This window comes from Chinchilla lanigera, unplaced genomic scaffold (assembly GCF_000276665.1).
Source record: "Chinchilla lanigera isolate Chin_1 unplaced genomic scaffold, ChiLan1.0 scaffold00056, whole genome shotgun sequence".
Taxonomy (NCBI): domain Eukaryota; kingdom Metazoa; phylum Chordata; class Mammalia; order Rodentia; family Chinchillidae; genus Chinchilla; species Chinchilla lanigera.
Window position 1 is genome coordinate 992,471 of NW_004955457.1, and position 18,771 is coordinate 1,011,241.

General features: G+C 34.7%; 1 protein-coding gene across 1 annotated transcript in view; it reads left to right on the forward strand.

Annotated features, from left to right (window-relative positions):
- Abca12 (ATP-binding cassette, sub-family A (ABC1), member 12) overlaps positions 1-18,771 on the forward strand; it is a 176,773-nt gene that overhangs the window by 106,530 nt on the left and 51,472 nt on the right. Inside the window, exons 16-24 of the mRNA XM_013520777.1 lie at positions 304-477; positions 4,720-4,884; positions 5,208-5,418; positions 7,295-7,434; positions 9,213-9,332; positions 13,060-13,150; positions 15,515-15,694; positions 16,270-16,585; positions 18,489-18,603. Of these exons, the coding sequence (XP_013376231.1) occupies positions 304-477; positions 4,720-4,884; positions 5,208-5,418; positions 7,295-7,434; positions 9,213-9,332; positions 13,060-13,150; positions 15,515-15,694; positions 16,270-16,585; positions 18,489-18,603 (1,512 nt within the window). The remainder of the gene's footprint in view (positions 1-303; positions 478-4,719; positions 4,885-5,207; positions 5,419-7,294; positions 7,435-9,212; positions 9,333-13,059; positions 13,151-15,514; positions 15,695-16,269; positions 16,586-18,488; positions 18,604-18,771) is intronic.

Below are 18,771 nucleotides of genomic sequence, written 5' to 3' on the forward strand. Positions count from 1 at the left end.
GGCGCAAGGCGCGGGGGGCTGGGGGAGCCTGCTCGGCCGGCTCCGAGGGCCTGCTCGCCCCGCCCGTCCCCTGGGCCTCCCATCGCCTAGAAACTCAGCCTGCAGTGTCACCAGGGTCTTTGTTCTCGCGTCCTGGCCTCCGGGATTGGGTGCGGCCTACCTGGCTCTTTGGGCGCTTTTCGGCTCCAGTTACTTGATTCTTAATGTTGTATTTTAAAATATAAATGACACAAAAACCTTCTCAAAGTGGACAGATAGTAATCAAATGACTCACAGAGAAACTATTTTTCTCCTATTCTGCAGATTATTTCTCGGGTGTTCTGGCTGCATTCTTGTGATGCTAATAGCACCAGTCCCAAACTGGAGGACACGATGAAGGAGTTCTGCAGCCTGCCTCTCTCAGAGAGGTCTCATCAGTCTTACCTCATTGGACTCACTCTTCTGCACTACTTGGATGTTTACAACTTCACCTACAAGGCAAGTTGCTCTTGGTGGGCTGTATTTGACTCATGGTTCTGTATAAAAGTATTTAATTACACATACATGCTTCTAATACCATGAGGGGTCAGATCCATTTGTACAGCCTTTAGAATTATGGCATTATTTTGCAACCAAATGAGACCTATAGTAGAGATCATATATTGCAAATGTGCACACTTTATAGATTAAAAATTATATTACTGCCTTATTAACTGTCAGATTTTGTATTCAAGACCAGAAATTAAAATTTATATATATATATATTATTATTACTAAGACATGAAATACAAATATTATTATCATTTTTATACTGCATAGGCATTAATTTGGTAAGATAAAATTAACACAAGAGAAAAGTTTTCTTTAAAGGAAAAATAAATTGAATTTTTTCAGTGTTCTCAAAAAACTGGATTTTTTTGCAATAGACATGCAGGCTAACATTACTTATCCAGAACAAAATAGATGGTCATCATTAGGGCTCAGGGAAATCAGTAATTACTCCATTGCACTACACAGTTGCTCTGTAAGTACTTATTTAGTAAGTAACTGAAAGAAAAATATAAATGAGAAAATTAAACTCTTATGATCATCCAAATCTATACTTGCATCAAAAATATTTGCATGTTCTTAAAAATACGGAAAGATATTTTTTCTCTTTAAAGAAGAAAAAACCCATGATTAACAAGGCTATTAAACATTACTGAATGTTATAGCCAAGGGAGTGGAAATGTTTTCCTTCTGCACTGAGTCAGCTGTACAGAGCCAAGGCTGTCTAACTGGCCCCTGCCCCTGCGTTCGATTTTCCGCTCCCATCCCTACAATCCCCAAACAGCAAGAGTGATCCTTGTAAATTTAAGTCACATTACATCAGCTCTCTGCTTAAAATTTCCAATGACTTTTCACTGTGTTAAGCCCTCTGAGTCCTACGAAGGCCCCATGATCTGAACATCGCTTTCTGTCTATAAGATATCAATCCCTACTTGGCTACTGCCTGGCCCCATGGACCAAAGCTTTGCTACTGAGCTTTGCTCTGCACTGACTTTCTCAACAAAGCCAACTTTGACTGCTGATCTTAAGATACAACAAAACCTCCCTACAGAAATCCCAACCTTGCAAATGTTTCTCTGCTCTATTTGCTTTTTGTTACCTTTCAAAAAATTATTTTGTTTAATTTTCATTGTTTAACTTATTTTATGGACCACTGATAGGACATAAATTCTGTAAGTGGTCCTTTGTTCACAGAAATATTTCAGATGCGAAGAACAATGCCTGGACAAACCTATCTATCTGCCAGGATCCAGCTCACCAGCAAGTAAAAAAAATATAAGGCTGTCTCTCCTGAACCCTGGTCTTGCAATGATGGTCTTTCACTCCCTTGGACATCGCAAGAGCTTTTACTCCTTAGAGACCGCACACTCCTTTCCACCTCTTCTTGTGCCCTTCCTCTTCTTATTTTCCCAGTGGTATATTTTTCTAACCTTCTAGGATTCCTCCTTGACAAGACCTTCTACGATTGTGCTATGCTTTTCTGGTTTATTTGTACTTGTTTCCTTTACTCTATATTTAATTCAAAAATAACACTATTTAGGGCACACAAAAAGTGATTATTGTGCATATTAGAAATTTAAGACAATTAATACCGTCACCTCACCTACTTATCACTTTATGGAGGGTGGTGAATATCTAAAATCTACCCTTTCAGCACTTTTGAAGCATACATTATTAATGGCCACATGCTGGGCAATAGATCTCTGAAATGTATTCCTCTTGTCCAGTTGAACTCTATACCTCTTCGCTGAAGTATATCTTTTCTCCATCTCCTCCTCCAAGTCTGTAGTAGCCACTCTTCTGCTTCTATAAGTCTAACTTTTTTAGAAGGTAGGTCATATAATGTTCATTCTTCTCTACCTGGCTTAGTTCCTTTAGCATAATGTTCTCCAGGTTTGTCTTTGTTGTAGCAAACTGTAGAATTTTATTTTTAAGACTGAATATCATGCCACTGCATACCTCTGTATCACACTTACTTAAACTGTACTTATCTCTTCATATTCTCAGTCTTTTTTGGTCTCTGTTTCCCTATTAAAACAGAGCTCCTTCCCTGAGCACAGGGATGATACCGACTTGTGGACCACTGTACACATTACCTCACCCAGGGCTGGCACGACAGCAGGCACTCAGTTAATGCTTGTTAAATTAATGAATGAATAAAAGTGCGAAATTACCTTAAAACGTTAAGGTAGTTCAATGATTTTTTTTCCTGAAGCAGATAAGCATTAGAGGATTAAAATCACTACACTTAGTAAATCACTGAACTTTTTTACAGATTTTATCTGATGTTTAGGAACACTGTATACTAGGGTACAAGGATACTCAGACATGAAACCTTATGTACCTGACAGTTGCCTTCCTGACTTCTAAAATCACTTACTCTTGTAAGCTTTTGAGGTATAATTTATATACTGCACAATTCACTCATTTTAAGTGAACCATTTAATTTTAAAAATATTTTTAATTTTTAGTTGACACATGATACGTGTACAGATGTATGAGGCGTATTTCAATGCAGTACACTGTACCATGAACAGATCAATGTAACTGGCATCTTCATCACCTTAGACATCTATCATTCCTTTGTGTTCGGGGCATCCTGTCTACTAGCTATTTTGAAATATTCAATGAATTGTTGTCAACCATAGTTGCCTACTGTACTATAGAACATAAGACCTTATTCCCCCTATCCAGCTGCACCCTGTACCCATTAATAATCTTCTCTTCCTCATCTCTTCCCACACAGCCTTTTCAGACTCTGTAACCACTATTTCTGAGGCCAACTTTTTGCCTCCACATTGAGTGAAAATATTTGGTATTTTTCATGCCTGCTTTGTTTCACCTGACATACTGTCTTCTACTTCCATCCATGTTACTGCAAATGAGAGAATCTCATTCTTTTCATGCCTATATAATACCCAACAGTGTGTGTACACCATGTTTTCTTTATCCATTCATCCATCAGTGGACACATACATTCAATCTATACCTTGAGTATTATGAATATCACAACAATAAATATGCAAGTCAGATGTCTCTTCATGCTACTAATTTAATTTCTTTGGGATATATATCCAGGAGTTAGACTGTTAGATCATATGGTTGCTTTATTTATAGGTTTTTGGGAGTGCTCCATGCTGTGTTCTGCAGTGACTTTCTTTCTTTCTTTTCTTCCTTTCTTCCCTTTTTACTTTCTTCCCTTTACCCAATCCCTATGGTTTTTTGAGACAAGGTCTATTTACGTAGCTCAGATTGGTCTCAAACTCATGGCGATCCTCCTGCCTCAACCTCTCAAGTGCTGGGATTGTAGGCATGTGCCACCATGCTATACTAATGTATATTCCCACAATAATGTATGGGACTTCTTTCTCTGCATCCTCACCAGCACTTTTTCTTGTCTTTTTGACAAAGTCATTCTAGCTAGGTTGAGATTATATCTCACTGTGATTTTGATTTGCATTTCCCTATTGAACATTTTTTTTTTTCATTTACTTGTTGGTTATTTGTGTATGTTCTGAGAAATGTCTGTTCTGGTCATTTGTCCATTTCTTAATCAGATTTGTTTTTACTGTTGCAACATGATGATTTTCTTAGTACATGTATAAAATTATGCTGTTATTACAAAGATCTAATTTTAGAACATTTCTATCACTCAGAAAAGAAACTTCTTGTTCATTTGCAGTTACTTCTCTTGCCAGTTTCTACCCCAGGCAACCTCTAATTCTGGCACTAAAGATTTATTTCCTTTAGACATTTCATATAAATTGAATTAATTATGCAATATATGGTCTTTATGTGTGGCTTCTTTCACTCAGTATAATGTTTTTTTTTTCATACATGTTGTAACATCAGCATCTCATTTTTTAATACTGCCAAATAATATTCTACTTTGAGGATATATATTTTATCTATTTTGAGGATAAATGATATTTGATTTTGAAGGTATATATTTTGTCTTTTGTTAATAATGCTGATATGAATATTCACATGCAAAATCTTTATGTGGACTAATATTTTCACTTCTCTTGGGTAAACACCTAAGGGTGGAATGACTGGTAAATTTGTTTAACTATTTCATTAACTTTCAAAATGTTTCCTAAAGTGGCTGTACCTTTATCATTCTTACCAACAGTGCACAAGGTTTCCAGTTGCTCCACATGAATCATTTATTTTTCATTCTGTTTCTGTTAGGTGTTTTTCCCTAGGAAAGATCAAAAGCCAGTAGAAAAGATGATCGAACTCTTCCGAAGGCTGAAAGAGATTCTCAATCAGATGGCTTCAGGCACACATCCATTGCTAGACAAAATGAGATCCCTGAAACAAATGCACTTCTCCAGAAGTACTCCATTAACACAGGTAGAAAAGGCACCAAGCAGTGTTCTGGTTAAACAACTCTTTCTGTCATCCTAAGTTTTATTTAAGATTAGCTCTAATGTATTCAACTAACAATTGAGCACATTGAAAGAAATCACCTGGAAGAAAACTCTTTTATTCTGGCAACAATTCCTGCCATTTAAATTGGTGGAATTTATCATTCTGTATTTACATTCGAGATACATGTTTTAAAAGAATTATGGAAAATAGGATACTCCAGGCATTATCATATTTTATCTCCATTTGTTTTCAGCAGTATCTAAAATACATGTCATGTTAATAAACCTCAGATTTTTGTCTCACAGGCAATGTACAGAAGCAACAGAATGAGCACACCCCAAGGATCATTCAGTACTATCTCCAAAGCACTGTGTTCACAAGGAATTAGAACTGAATATTTAACTGCTATGCTGCCCTCGTCCCAGAAACCAACAGGCAATCACACCAAGGATTTTTTGACCTATAAATTAAGTAAAAAGCAAGTTGCTGCGAAGTATGGAATTCCCTTACATACCAGTGAGTATACTTTAAAATAGGCAGATTCTTTTTCTTTATTTATGTCTTTTAATTTTTTTCTTTTTTGTATCAGGAATTGAACTCAGGACCTTGCCCTTGCCAGGCAGAAACTGTGCCACTGAGCCATATCCCTGGCCCTTTAATTTTTATTTTTTTTTATTTTTTTAATTTTTGTGAGACAGGGTCTCACTATGCAATTCAGGCTGGCCTTGAGCTGACTTTGCAGCCCAGGCTGGTCTTGAACTCACAACGATCCTCCTGCCTCAGCTTCCTGAGTGCTGGGATTACAGGCATACACCGCCATGCCTGGCTTAATTTTCATTTTAAAGAGAAAAAAACATAACAATCAAATAGAGTTTCCAAACAAGTTAGTAGGAGAGTTACAAAAATTAATATATTGTGTATTGTTGTCTTCATAGTAGTTATTCAGAGTACAAGATATAGGCATGATATCTTGTCCAAACAATGTTAGCACAAACCTTTCTTCTTCTATGAACTAGGAGAAACGAGCTGTATAACTAGTTACCCATCTTGTGTATAAATGTGTATTTTGTTTTTCTCTTTCTTCCTTTCCTTTTTGACAATTAAAAACATTGTCTTAGTTTTTCATACTTTGTCTGAACTTTTCTTGATAAATAATTGTTAATTTTTCCCAAGAACTAAAAGAGAAAATAATTACAACGTACTTTGTCACATGTCAAGCATGTTACGTATATTAATGTGTTCTCTTCTCAGCAGTCCTATGAGGTCAGTACTACTATGTTCCATCTTAGTAAGAGGGAAAGAGACTAGGCACCCTGACCAAGGTCATTCAACTTGGAAATATCAGAGCTGTTATATGAACCCAGGCAATCTGTTGTAAAACCTATCCTCTATATCACAACAATATACAGACATGAATCATGTGATACTAGGGGTATATTCTGAAAAATGCATTGTTAGGTGATTTCATCGCTGTGCAAATATCACAGATGTTTCATACACTAAAATGTATGTTTCATACATCACTGAGCAACATGATCTTTCAGGACCATTGTAATACATGTGGTTGTGTCATTGGCCAAAATGTCCCTATGTAGCACATACTTGTACTTTAGAATTTGTCAATCTCAATTATCCCTTCCTTGCTAGGAGATTACACAAAAACTTGCCTTACTTTTGTTTGGGTCAGTTTTTTTCAACTTTCATTTTATTTTTTTGTTTTTGTTTTTCTTCTGGTACTAGGAGTCAAACTCACGACCTTGCTCTTGCTAGGCAGGCGCTTTGCCACTGAGCTAAATCCCCAGCCCCTTTTCAACTTTCTACCATTAGAAATTTATATTATATTTGGTAGAGCTGCATGAATACAACAGAACTATAAACATTTCATTGCACATCAAACTGTTTACTTGATCTATAAACTTTGAGATGAAAAATATGCTCAGTGGAGCTCTTCCAAATGATATATGGATACTTAGTATAGCAATTGGATTGACTCATTCACTCATCTTTCTATTTATTCAACAAACATTTATTAGGCAGTTTTTAAATATATAAAACTATCCCACTAGTGGGTTTTTGTGTATTTTTAGAACATTAAATGTTGGTGAAATGGATCTGCTGGAAGCAATTCTGAAATGTGATTTTCAATCTTTATGTCTGCTCTTGGCAAAATTCCCTCATTTATTCTGGGATTGCTTCTTGGGTTAAACCTTCTCACCTTAAAAAATATCTTACTATGGATTCTGTGACACCAGATGCCTCACAAATGTTAACAATATAGGAAGTGGTAAGTCATATGTTTTGAGTTATGATGATCATCTGTGTTAGTTTACCATGAGGAAAGAGATCTATAATATCCTTACTACATAATTTTTTTCACACTTTATCCTTCCAGCGCCATTTTGCTTCTCCCTTTATAAAGACATCATTAACATGCCTGCTGGACCTGTGATTTGGGCTTTCTTAAAACCAATGTTGTTGGGAAAGATTTTATATGCACCATACAACCCAGTAACAAAGGCCATCATGGAAAAGGTTTGACTAGTAGAATTCGATGTTTCTATTTTGAGTATTAAGATACTTCCTTAAAAAGAGTCAGCTTCAAAATTTATTTTATATTTTACCTGACTTCTTTATATTTTACCTACTATTACTATTCCTTTTGTCTTTTGAAATGCTTACTCATTCTGTGTGGATGTGTACAAACAGTGTACAGTGGGTAGTAGTCCTTTGAAGAAAAATGAACCATGCTGACACTTAAGAATGTAGTTAATTGAAGTAAGGCCATAGACTTCAATCTCAAGAATGGAGCAATTTTTTAAATTAGTATCTAAATTTCAATGGGTGCAAAAATAATTACACTAGAAAAAATATTGGGTCAAATTATATAGCTAACTTGAACAAAAACAATCCCTTAGCTATAGATTCTTGCCTTCATATTTGGTTTTATAACAATGTTTCATACTTCTATCAAAGAAATAAATAATAACTGTACTTTTCATCTACCTCATTTAACATAATCGTATTTCCCTTTCCCCTTTAAAATTGGCTTTAATGATTTGAATTATAAATATAATACTTTTAAAATGATAGAATGAAAGTGGAAAACCTGCTGCACTACTACTTGGTCATTCAACTAGTTCCATTTTAGGTTTGTATACAAAATGAACATTAGGTCAGCACTGAGAGATTTTTGCTTTTATTGTTTATAATATATCTTATTTGCTTCATTTATATGCTGCCACATAATTTTGCATAAATGAAATTATATATATGCATATTTTCTAAGTAAAGCTTTCTCTCTACCTGCTTCATCCTTATCTTTTTTCTCTTCTTTGCCCTCACTCTTCTCTTCCTATAATCCTAATGCACATTACCATTCACGTACTGTATACATGTTTCTGTAATTCACTCATATTCCTTTCTTTATACCTTGTTATGCTACATATGCATTCAAATACAGTTCTTTGGTCATATTCTACATTATTAAAATGAGATTGCATTATAATACTTTTCTGCATATTGCTTTTCTCACATAAGAATACATTGTGGAGATTCATCCAACCCATTAAGCATAGTTTAACTCACTCTTTTTAAACATCACCAATTTTTTTCATGACAAGAAATTCACTTGTCTAATTCAATTGTTGGCCATTTTGTTCCCAATTTTTTCTTTTTCCTTTTTCCTAACATTTCTTTTTACAACATAAACAGTGTGTATGTCGCAACAACCAGCTTACCTAGTGGTACTTTCATTTTCCTAGTGAGATAAATAGTCTGTGCTTACCTAGTGGTACTTTCATTTTCCTAGTGAGATAAATAGTCAGGACTCAGAGACTGAAGGATATGGTATCTTATTTTAATAGCTGTTTTCAGATTGTTCTGCAAAAATGGCTGCAACGTATCCATTCCCACTCTCAGTGTGTAAGAATACCTTTCTTATCTCTTTGAAATTGAATGTTCTTTAGCACCAAAGGTAAATGTATTGCTGGTAAAAAGGAAAAACTTGTGAGAAGTCCCAAAGATACACTCTCATTTTTTACTGTAAATTCACTGTGCACATGAGTCAAACCCAAAAATTTCCATAATTTTATAAATGATTTTAACCCTTATAAAATCTGTCATATAAGACTTTCAGCAATGTAGAAAATTTCTAACAATATTATTTACTAACACTACATTTTAGTAATAAAGTAATTATTTACTAACACTGCTTTTTAGTAATAAAGTAAGTAAAAATAACGTTAAGATATAATTTTGAAATGTAGGAAAATGCCATTGAACCTGACCTCTTTCATTTCTTTGTCATGAAGTCTAATGCAACTTTGAGGCAGCTGGCAGAATTAAGAGAAAAATCTCAAGAGTGGGTGGATAAGTCACCACTTGTTATGAATTCCTTCTATTTGATGAATCAAGCAATTCCAATGCTTCAGGTATGAGACACTTCTGTCATTCACCTTAATAAGAATTACAATTCTTTGATATTTTAATTGCCTTTAGTATGTGAAAGTGCAGAGAGTAACTGAGCATCCATTTTTAACATATTAAAATTGCCTCTTCTCAAGAATGGAGGTCTGAGACAGGATAACAGACCTGTCACACTCAGCCTTAGTCACCTTACCCTCTTGGTCTACATCTCCTTTTTCTAAAACTCAGAGTTAAGACACTTTACAAATTTGTGTACAACTAGGGATATAAATCAGTTTTTCAAAAGTAAAATTCTATTATATCAAACTCATTTTTCTCCCTTAAATTATAGTTTTCTGTCTTAATTGAACTAGAACTCTTAAAACACCAATATTTTAAAGAACATGACACTTAGGGAGTTCTTGAAACACATCACATATGTATTTACAAATTCTAAAATATTTTAAACATATTATATACAAGTTATTCATGTTAAAGTAGCTATCTAAGTGTCTTAATTCAAGGCCAGGTGATTAGTTAAAAGTTATACCTAGCAAATATTCTGTAGTAAATTGCCCCTTCAAAATATTTAGTTGACACTCAAACAATCCTTGTGCTCATTCTAGTGTAAGTTAAAGATTTGACATTGCTACTAAAATGTAATGCACGTTAGTTAAAAGGTGTAATTTATAGCTCTTTTAAAAGTACAGGAATTTCTAAAGATAATACAAATAAATCAGGGAAATGTTTCAATCACAAAGAGAGCTATTGACAGTTAAAGATGGAGTTGCAGAGCAAGTCCAGTTACCAATTAAGGAACAGAAAATTGGCAGGAACGATAACAATATAGGAGCTACAAAGGGGGATGGCTTACATAACAAAGAGAAGCCTTTGAATATTTCTGCCAAAAAAGTTCCTTTTATCACAATGCGGAGGAAATTAAATACAGAATGAATGACTTGAATTGCAGAACTTTATAAGAAAAATTATACCAAATGATGCTTTCCTTAGTTTTTATTTTGATTAAAAACGAATGCATAGTTACTATACAATCTGAATTTTATAATACATTGTAGAAAGAACATAACAGTAAGCATTACTATTATTATTGTATTCATTAAAATATAAAATGAAAGAAATTTTATCATCAAATATCTTTCCTATAATTAACTATTGAATTTTGATTTTAAGTTTAAACATGTTCATTTTAATTGTCTTTTCTAGTGACTCTCAGCAAAGGCTTCTTTGAACTAATTTTATTGATATGTATAATATTTTCCCTAGTGGACGATTACTCTTTTCTCCAAAAACTTTTTTTTCTGTAAAGGGAAAAGGAAATCACATATTATTTTATTAAGGAAATTTGTGTAAACCTATGAAGTGAGTTAACAAAGGACATGGTCTAAACATAATGGTTTCAAAATGCAGTAATTTGTTAGAATCTCTGCTACCATGTTCACAGATGTATCATCATCTCATGGAAGTATCTTTATTCTGTCATAGAAAAAAATATAAGTTGTTATTCTCAGTTATTGAGGAAAAAGTCAATTCTGTAAATATGATGTGTTAGTTACTTTTTTCATTTCTGTGGCAAAATATCTGACAACTAAAGTTAAGAGAGGAAAGGTTGATTTTAGCTCAAAGTTTATAAAGGTTTCAGTTCAGAGTTGGCTAGCTCCAAAGCAGAATAGCATGACAGAGGAGAAACAGTTCATGGCAGGCAGAAGGCAGCAGGCAGCAAGCAGCAAAGTAGCAAAGCTGCAAGTGGCTGCAGTAGCCCTCTTTCTGTCCCTTATATTTTAGCTAGGATACATGCCCTTATGGTGACTAGCACTCATACCCAATGTGGGTCTTTCTATTAGCCATACCTAGAGCTGTGCCAAACCAAGCACTGAACTAATTTATTAATTCATACCTTTCATCGCAGAATCATACACTTAATCCCAGCATCACACACTCTAGATTCACATACCTCTTAAAAGCTGCACCTATGACCACAAAAGGCTTTGGGGGGACATCTAGACACAAATCATAACATATGCATGTAATTTGACATTTTAAGCTTTTATCACAAGGTCTGGCCTTGTCACTGTGAGTCCTTAGATGAACTAAAGTACTTGAGCTATGGTTTATGAATTTCTAAAATGCATATTTGGATAACCACTTCACAAACTTATAAAGTTTATGTGTGCAGAGCATTTGAAAATAGTATCATATATCACAAGATTAATTATCAAGGGAATGGTGTGAGAATGAGAATAAGATTCAACGGCTCATCTCTGAATTGTAACTAACATAATCCTTTGCATGTTACTAATGCTTTGATTTGGATTTTCTATGATGCACAAGTTAATTCCTGGTAAAGAGATTTTAAAGGACTCTATTATCACGGCATGTAACTACATAATGGCCACGTAAGTGCTACCAACTACTTTTAGAATGCGCAACAGCTATGGATATAGCAAGTTAGTTCTATTATCTATATGTTTTAATAACATATATTATTCTTAGTCACTCATATCCATGATAATTAAAACAAAAGATATTGGTATGATGGATAGAGTAGTAAGAGTTACCAATCTGTGTTCTAAAAGATTAACCAGTATAGGAATAGTTCTTTTTCTAAAAGCTTCAGCTGAAGCATAAGGTTGTTTATTTGTGCTCATTGTTTTCCTGATGTGAGAATTCACTGCTATTGTTTTTATCTTTATTGTTTTTATTTTGTTTTCTATTCTCTTTAAAAAAGAATAGTTCACATGAAAACACTGCCATGAATTAACACTCAAAAATATTTTAATTAATTTCAATTCCTCCCTCAGCTTTCTGCTTGACCTTTATTAATTGTATGTTCTTAGAAGAATTGTGTGTCATTCGTTAACCCCAGCTTTGTAATCTATTAACTACAGAAAATAATAGAACAGGACTTGGAATATAGCTCAGTGGTAGAGTGCATGCTCAGCATGAACGAGGCCCTGCCTACAGTCCCCAACACCGCCACTTTCTAAATCCTGGAGCTGTGGCACCTGCCTGTAAGCCCAGCCCACTGGGAGGCTGTGGAAGGAGGAATTTAAGTTCTAGCCCAGTTTGGGCAATTTCATAACTTATCATGACCCTGTCTCAAAAAAAAAAGATAAGAGCTGGGGACATAGCTCAATATGAAGGCCCTGCATTCAATACCTAGTACTACAAAACAATATTATAAAAATGTACATTGACTTTTCTGATGAAATGAGTCATTTTCCTTATTTTACAGAACAGTAACTTAGAGCTGAAAAGGTCAGGGTACTTGCTAAAAGCCTCGCGGTTAGGAAGTAATACCCTGAATACAAACCACTTGTGATGTCAAACTCCATGTAGATGTTACGATTTTTAAAAGCTGTTTTTATTCGTTTCAGTAGAACAAAATTCAAACATGAACCACAACACTGTTTATACGGTGTATATTAAAAAGAACATAGTATTTATGAGAAAAAAGACCGTAAATTGCATATAATTTGATAATGGTGATAAGTGTAGTTTCTCTGGCCACTTTAATGTGCTAATCAGTTTGTCTACATGAACCAAAGCCCAGTCTTTCAAGTCATTACGAGCCACTGTTTTTCTCTTTCTCAACGGTTTGAATGTGAGCCTTTGTGAAATAGTATATTGATAATGTCCGGAAGTGTTCATTTCACTATGGTTGTTTTTAGAGAGACCATAATTACGTATGCTTTCTTGTTGTATTGAAACTGATGGTCTATTTTTATTTATTAGAATACTCTAAAGAATCCTTTCGTGCAAGTGTTTGTAAAGTTCTCTGTGGGACTTGATGCTGTTGAACTACTAAAGCAGATAGAAGAACTCGGTGAGTTCCAATGCGCTATATTTTTATTCACTAGTCACACAAAAAAAGTGGAAAAAAGAAGTTCCATGCGAGATCATCTCTTTCTCATCTTCTGCATTTAGTTTCTAACCACCTATTCAAAGAAAAGCGAGACCCCAGATCCATCCATCCATCTTCTTCCAGTTACTTACAATGGCAAGCAGTAATGATTAAACACTCACTCTCCACAGTTTGCTTCAATAATTATATTGCAACATATTCTGTATAAATGCAGCTTTTTCTCTAATCATAGGTAGGTTGTTAGAAATGAGAGAGCATTTCTATTTTGGTACCTTGAAAAGCAAGTCCTTAAGGACAACAGGGGGCTAGCATGATTTATTTCTGGTTGCATTTAACATTTCATCTCCACTGGCCTCCGAATCACTTGACTAACCCAGAAAGTAATTGGAGGTGGTTATAGAGTTAGCAGAAGCAAGACAAAGGCAATGTGGAGAAAATAAAACTAAATCAGTATTCAAGGTTGGATTTTCCTCTCATGGTCATTTAAAAGGAACGGGCTGCAAAGGATCAAAGGAAGCTGTCTGAACTTATGCATTGCCTCTGCCACATTCCCACCTTCAACCTAAAGGATGCAAGACATCTAATTCAGGCTCTGTCTGATTCACTGTTGCTATGCAACCACAAGTATGAGGAAGGGATTGAGAGCATCAGAATTTGGCAGATGCAGAGCCAAAGCTCCTCCTTCTCCCCAGCATTGCTGGGACATAAATGACTTAGTAATCCAGGGGAGAGGAATCATAAACTATGTTTGTGTGGTTTTATGCAACCCAGCTGGATTAAAGGAGGATATCAGTAGACTTATTTTCTAAAAGTATGGTTCGCGTAAGGCTCCATGTTATGAAAGTACCAGGAATAAACAAAATTCTTATATAATAAAGTTCTTATATAAATTTTATCAGTCCTTTTAAAAGAAGATAAAAATAAATATGGTAATGAGACATATTATAGTTATACATTTAACTCAGAATCCAAGAGGTTATACACTTTGAATTTGGGGGGTACTGCCTCCGCAATCCATTTCCTTGGTTATGTCCAGCAGCATTGCTAAAGAATTCTTTGACATGTTGATTTCCAACAGCCGCTGGAGGCCACTCTTCAACCACAGTCTGCCCCTCCCCCACCAGCATGTGCATCAAGCGAAACACTTCTCTTTAATTTCTAATGAGAAATGCATTTAAGAAGTTGCCTTCTATAAGAAAAAATTTAGTCTTATTTCAGATGATGTAAAAGACATGTTTCGTTCCATGAGGAAGGATTTATGATAGCATCAGCTTTCTCAGTATTCATGATGATCAAGCTAGTAAAAATCTAATGGACAAATGACTCGTTATCTTACAATTTCATATTTGCCCTTTGTTTCAGTTGATTTCCTGACAATGAATCACGATCTTAAAGAGCAATTTTAAGTCCTCTTTCTTATGGCGTGATTACCTAAATTAAAATCTTGATCATTTTATCAAGGTTAATACAGATACCAATATAGGTAACTCATGTAAGATTATAAATAAAGCAATAATAAAAAGGTAGTAGGTCCTTGAGTATTTTCAGTGTTTTTGTACCATAGATTAAGCAATGATAGAATTTATTGGTTCTACACACATTTTTTATAGACTTTCCTGTTTTTTAACTTGTTCACTCACATTTCTTGTACAAAGCTGACATTTCTGTTCATTTTAAACTCGTTTCTAATTTATAGTTTTCTTTCTAACAATATGTATAGAATTTTTAAAACTGTAGTCACTGTTAATTCTTTGTTAAACAAATTGTAAAATATACTTTTAAATGATCTTGTATATCACTTTATTCTTAAAATTTCATTATGAATACATATTTATAGCACATGATGATTACATTTACTGTAAGATGTTGGTAAGTGGACATAACACATCTTCATGCTTTTTTTGTCTTCTACCCTCCCATCCTTCTCTGTTCCTTCCTACACTTGATCTACTTCCTGTCTGCAAAAGTTCTATGTCCATTTTTTTCTTTTACCTTTTTCTTCATCCTCATTCCCGCCCCTTCTCCCATTTGAAGAAGATCTCATTTCCCTTCACATATGAAGATCTCCCTACTTCCTATCATCTGTCTTTTGTGGTATCTTACTTTGAACCAGCGTTTACTGTATTTATCTCTAATCCCAATATTGTCTTAAATGAGTATTTGCAGAACCAGACACATTTACTTTGGTATAGAATATTGGTTATTTTGAAGTAAATTCTACATTGTCTTACTACTCACAATATTATTTAATTTTTAACATTTGCCAAAAATATCAGTATTTTGTCTCATTATATCTCTTTTTTTCTCTTTTCCTTTGTTCTTTAGACACTCTCAGACTGACATTAAAAAACAACATTGATATCATTGATCAGCTTAACATACTGTCTTCCCTGACAGTAAATATTTCCTCTTGTGTATTGTATGACCGTATTCAGGCAGCAGAAACCATAGATGAAATGGAGAGAGAAGCTAAAAGGCTCTACAAAAGCAATGAACTCTTTGGAAGTAAGTGCTATTCTATTAGGACTTGAGCTTCCCTTTGTACAAAAATTGGCCAAATTCTTTTTTTAACCTCTTTCATCCAGAACTCAGAAAAGTAGTCCAGAGGTCATTAGCCTCTCTGGTGCCCTTACAAATAAGAACCTTTCATGTAGTCAACCATTCACATTGTCTAAGTATGAAGAGACTTCAACATATGTCTAATTTCACTGGTGTAGTTCAAATCAAAAATGAAAATGATTTTATAATTAAAAGGTGAAATTATCCTCATAATCAGTTGAGATTATTCATTTAAAAGTAGGGTTTTTTTTTTTTTTTTTTAGCAATGTTAATAATAGTTTAGAGTAAAGTAGTTTATCTAGCCCTTGAGTTACGTGATTATATTCTTCAACTCCAGCTTTGACTCTCTGAGATTGACACCCCCAATTAACCATGTTTTCTGTAAATCAGAAGCCTGAACCTACTGTGGCATTACTAACTCCATTGACTGTTTGGCTTTCCCTTATGTGTGCCCTCTGAACAAAATAAATAATGTCACTCATAAAATAACCTTTCCTTTATTGTCGCTATTTTATTTTTAGGTGTTATTTTTAAGCTTCCTTCTAACAGAAGTTGGTACAGAAGCTATGACTCTGAAAATGTCTCTCTTCCTCCTGTGGTAAAGTACACCATCCGCATGAGTTTGAAGACTGCTCAGACAACAAGAAGCATAAGAACCAAGATTTGGGCTCCGGGGCCACACAATTCCCCATCACACAACCAGATCTACAGCAGGGCTTTTGTTTATTTACAGGATAGTATTGAAAGAGCAATCATTGAATTGCAAACAGGAAGAAACTCACAGGAAATAGCTGTCCAGGTTCAAGCAGTTCCTTATCCCTGCTATATGAAAGACAAGTAAGTTTGCACATCTGTAGCCACTGTTAATGAATAAGCACTTTTTTGAGAACTCACTTCTGTTCATTTATTTAGATAACAAGTGAAAGAGGATATAGTCACCAGGCCTTTGTTATATGCTTAGAACCTAAAATAGTAGATGCCTGGCTATTTTTTTAAAGAATGAAAGGAATGGCACTCTGCATTTTTACAGGATATAAGCATAAGGCTATATGTACATATAAACATTTTGTTATAGATAAAATGCTTTATTTGTTCTACCCAGCAAATTTCCTAACTTATGTGGGAGCAGGTCTTACTGTCCATAGTTCCAAGATAAAGGTAAAGCCCATAAAGGCTAAGTAACTTGACTAAGATATAAAGCTGATACTACACTGCTCCTTTTGAATGTAAGATGAATATTTTCTTCTTAAGCCTCTATAAAACCTAAAAAACACAGTTGCTTAGAAGAAACATTACAGGAGAATTGGTATTAATGAGTGAGTCCTTTGCCTAATTCTAGAGTCAGAAACTGCATCAAGGTTGGACCTTGTCCAAAAAGAAATTCATTTGATAAATGTTTATAAATGCCTACCCCATGCCAGTTTCACAAGAAACAAACAAACAAGGATATGAGCCAAGTCCCACTTGTCTCCTCTCACAAAGTACCTCATCTCTCTGACGGTTATACATTTCTCCGTGAAAAATGACAATGAATAATTGTGAGGTCATGTTCCGTCAGTATTTGCATTTTTCTTGGGAAACTTCAAGGCAATTCTTCAGCCTTATGGATTACAAAGGAAATGGCCATGGGACCTTTCTCCAAATAAATGCTTCTGTGGAGCCCCAGATGCAAAACAGATTAGTATAGAGTTTCATTGAAAACTGAGGCCTTAGCATCAGGTTATAGAAGGGCTGTGATTGTCAGATCCATGACTCCCTGGCCCAGCTACTGTAGTAGCACCTGGGAGGTTGTTTAAAAAGCAAATTCATTAACTTATCTCAGATGTAATTAATTAGAAACTTACGGATGGTACCCAGATACTTGTTTTAATAAGTTTCTGAGGTGCTTCTGATACATTGAGAATCAGTGTCTGACCTTTTAGGCACCATGGGCTGACCACTCAGAAATACTTCAGGCGTTGATGAGGTCTTCCAGTTACCCTCTCCTTTTTAGCATTATCAAAAACAAAAAACAAAAAACAAAAAAATACAAGCATTTCTTGCCAGGCATGGTGGCACACACTTGTAATCCCAGCACTTGGGAGGCTGCGGCAGGAGGATTGCTGCAAATTCAAGGCCAGCTTGGACTACAAAGTGAGTTCAAGGCTAAACCGAACTATATTGTGAAACCCTGTCTCAAAAAGACAAAAAAGAAAAAAAATTAAAGGTGTTTCCGTATCATGTATAAAACAGCTCCTTGGATTCATCTGGGGACTCCAAATTTTTGGTCTACATTTTAAATCAACTAGATTACATTTTTGGAAATTTAGCTTAATGACTATGAGGTTTCTAAGAGTAGATAAATAGGGTAATTTTGTAGTTGAATAAACAAATCATCATCTAATATAAATCTCTCTTTTAGACAAGAATTTAGTATAGATAGAAGAGTTTTGAGCTTTGCAATTGTATCTATATATAATTACTCTCTCAGATCAGATGTTCTCAAACATAATTTAAACAAGGTGGCAATTTTATTTAACAATCCAGAGCTATGTTTTCAGTCTTGCAACATTACAGCAAGAAAATGATGAGTCCACTGTTAAGTCAGCTCCCCACTTCATAAATATTAGGGTAATATTGATAATTATTCTCAATTTCCAAACAGGGGTATAATTTCAATATAAGGGGGAGTATTGCTTTATGTAGGTATTACAATCTACAAGAATGACATTCATTAGTCATTTGATTTTTTTTTTTACAGCTTCCTAACCAGTGTCTCTTATTCTCTTCCAATTGTGCTCATGGTTGCCTGGGTTGTATTTATAGCCGTTTTTGTAAAAAAGCTTGTTTATGAGAAAGACCTCCGGCTTCATGAGGTACGTTAAAAATCTTTTCCTATTGTGAATACATCCTATTAATAGAATTGTTAATTATTGTGATTTTCATCATGGCTATCTAAACACAGAAAGCCTGACCCATACCTTATGAATTAGATAATAAAGCAAACATTTTACAAATCACAGAGGTAATTTTGTTTCCTCATA